Source organism: Empidonax traillii, unplaced genomic scaffold, assembly GCF_003031625.1.
Source record: "Empidonax traillii isolate 1590-97213 ecotype Southwest subspecies unplaced genomic scaffold, ASM303162v1 scaffold1338:size136942, whole genome shotgun sequence".
Classification (NCBI taxonomy): domain Eukaryota; kingdom Metazoa; phylum Chordata; class Aves; order Passeriformes; family Tyrannidae; genus Empidonax; species Empidonax traillii.
In genome coordinates this window covers 1-3,112 of record NW_020956531.1, presented here as the reverse complement: position 1 = coordinate 3,112, position 3,112 = coordinate 1, and the positions used below count along the sequence as shown (strand labels likewise).

Below are 3,112 nucleotides of genomic sequence, written 5' to 3'. Positions count from 1 at the left end.
CTGTGGGAAACAGAAGGATTTCTGGTAAGTCATTAGTGGATGGAGGTTCAGGACACTTGGAGTCTTCGCGTGGTCCCACACGCTCTATCGTCCGTTTCCCTGAATGACATGATGAGGCTGCTGGTTATAGGTTCGGCTGGTGGTTCCTCCTCCTTTGGACCGGGCGGGATCTCCATCCCTGGTGAAAGTAGAGCGGCAGAAGCGTGCCCAGTGATACCCCTTTTTGCATTTGGGACACAGAGACCTAGGAGGCTTGAGGGGAGTATCTGGGTTAGGGCAGTCCTTTGCAAAGTGTCCTGGCTGCTTGCATTTGTAGCACACAGCATTAGCTCTTTCTGCTTCCATGATCGCTTCTTTGATGGCTTGCACTCGCACTGGTTCTACTTCCAGCAATGCATCTGCGATTACTTTGGTGTCCTGTTTAACAGAGGTAATTTCCTTACAGGCTTGTATCATGGACATAGGTGTGGGGTTTACCAGGGAACGGAGGACAGGCTGGCAGTGTTGGTTTGCTTGTTCTATAGCCAATCGGATGAACAGGGCATCTTGGGCTTCTAAAGGTTTTACTTGCTTCGCTATAGCCTCCCTCAGTCTTGTAGCAAAGTCATAAAAAGGTTCAGTAGGCCCTTGTTGGATATGTGCAAAAGAGGGAGAAGTAGTGGTGGCTTCTGCGACAGCTTTGATGGCCTCCACAGCCAAGCTTTTCGTTTTATCTAGCCTTACAAATGGTATTCGTGCCTGCATCCTACTGGAGGTATAGGGGCCTTCACCATACAGTTCATTAATTAAGTCTGGGACAGGGACACGGAGAGCCTGGTGTGAATCCTCTGCATATTTCTTAATGAGTTTTTTCCACTCCTGTTCAAAGAGTGAGTGCTGCATGAGGTTTAACAGTCCTTTAGTGATTACTCGTATGTCATCTGGCGTAAGAGTGTATGCTGCAAAGAGTGAGTCTAGCATCCCAGAAACAAAAGGGGAATTCAGTCCATAGTCCGTGACTGCTTTCTTAGCATCCCGTAGGATGGGGTATGGAACCGGTTCCCACTGAGGTTCACGGTTGTTATCTCGGAAAACAGGGAAAACTTTCAATAATTCTAGGTCCCCTGCCTCCTCTGCCTGTTTCCGTGGACCTTCCCACTTGCTTTTTGTGGGAGGGGGATCCCCGCCTGTGTCGCTGTAGGCTGGGGTGTCTGTTGTTACAGGATTTCTAATCGCGGCAGGGGAGTCATGGGCGCCGCCATTTTCCCGGATGTTTACATCCGGGGAGTCCTTGCCGTCAGAGCTACGTCGGGTACGGCCCCGCCCCTTAGAGAAACGGAGGCTGCGCGGGCGGGGAGAGGAAGAAGGGGTGGAGCCGGGGCTAGAGTCATGTTGCACACTGACGTCCACCCGGGGTGGGGGCGTGGCCAGTCGTCCCGCGTGGCTCGTAGGGGGGGGGCAGCGCTCAGCGCCATCTTTGTAGCACGGTAGGCGGGGCTTGTTGTTCTTAGCGGGCTTTTTGAATGCCGGAGGGAGGGTTTCTTTTCCAATTTCTTTCTGTTTTTTCAAGTGAGGGAGAATAATTCTCCACGCTGTTAGGGAGTCCCCCGCCATTTTATCGCCCTTTTCAAAAGCTTGTACCAGGGTATTACCCAATTTGAACCATTCTCGATAGAGAAACAATTCAGGGGACAGAAGTTTACGCCTGGAAACCCATTTTGTGAGGGCTTTAATGGATACCTCTTCATAAGGATGGCCCTCTAAAATTACGATGGCTTTAATATGCTCATAGAATTGCTTTTCTGATCTAGACAGCTTATTTCCCATAATTATAAGGGGAGAAGGAAGGGGTTAAGGTGGATCACTCACGGGCAATTCTCGTAGAGACGTCCTCCAGTCGAGACGGCGGGAGCGGGCTTTTGCTGCGCGTTGCAGGTTGCGTGTCACGCGGCGGGGAAAGTTGCGGCTGCCGGTGGGGGGGGCGCGGTGCGGAGTTGCGGTCGCCGCGGGTTGTAACGGCGGCAGGCGGAAGCGGCGGATGCAGCAGGCGGCAGCGGCGCGTGAGCGCGGGCGGCGGTCAGGCAGGCAGGCGGCAGCTGCTTCCGCGGGGCCACGCGGGGCCGGGGCAGCTCGTCTCGTGCGCAGCGGCGGGCGTCTCTGCGGCGGGAGGCGTCTCCGTTACTGCTCGGGGCGGCCCCGGGATGGCGGCAGCGGTGGCGGGGCGCGGGGACCGTGGCGGGAGCGGCGGCGGCGGCGCGCGGCGCGCAGGCGGCAGGGGTCGGGGCCGGCCCGGTCGGGGCTCGGGGTGGCGTAGGTCCGGAAGCGGCGGCGGCGCCGGGTCTCGGCGCGCGGGCGGCGCGCGTGGCTGGCGCGGCGCCGAGCGGGGTGGGGGCGGCTGCTGCCGCGCGGCCGCGGCAGCTCGGCGCGAGCCCGGGGCCGGGGCTTCCCGGTCCGCTGGGCGTGGGCGGTAGCGGCCGCTGCGCCGGTGGAGCTGGGGGGGGTCCCGCGCGGCGCGGAACGTCCCCGGTCGGCGGGGGGGGGCCCGAGGCTCGGAGTTGCCGGCAGGGGCAAGCGGCCTGGGGCCGCCGCGGAGCCCGGGGGTGGGGCCGCACTGGGCAGGGGTGGCGTAGGGCTCACCGCAGCAGGCGGCGGTTGGTGTCTGCAGCTGCAGAGTCTCTCCGTTACCGGTGGACGCTTCGGAGTGGTGTTGGCTGTTCGCCGGGGCCGCAGGGTTTTGTGCCGGGGTACACGCAGCTTGCTTCACGCAGTTTAAGCGGCGAGAATAGGTGGACGAAGTCCACGGAAGACATCCGTGAGTGGGGCCGTTGGATATAGAGTTGGAGTCCGGACTTTCAATTCTATTAGTAGCTCCGGTGAAACAGAGATCAATCTTAATGTAAGATCAATGAGTTCTGATTCATACGGGGCACCATTTGATGAATGGGGGGGTTAAGCCCATACATCCGGCCCAGTGCACATCTTGCGTGGGAAAAAAGACACATACACGCAGGTTACATGTCCAGCAAAATGGCCGATTCCTTTATTACAAGGGTGCTTATATAGGGAAGGTATAGAAGGTTCTGGGACAAGGGTAGATTTGGTTTTGAACCCTCGAATCTCGAGGACTTCTGAT

The 3,112-nt window shown here is 58.1% G+C and overlaps 1 protein-coding gene across 1 annotated transcript; it reads right to left on the bottom strand.

The window, feature by feature from the left end:
* Positions 1-2,056: 2,056 nt before the first annotated feature.
* LOC114069690 (vegetative cell wall protein gp1-like) lies at positions 2,057-2,869 on the bottom strand (the record flags this gene model as incomplete). The annotated part of the gene is made up of 1 exon (XM_027906658.1): positions 2,057-2,869. A coding segment is annotated over one exon (813 nt), but the record flags the coding sequence as incomplete, so codon positions are not given.
* Between the last annotated feature and the right edge of the window lie 243 nt (positions 2,870-3,112).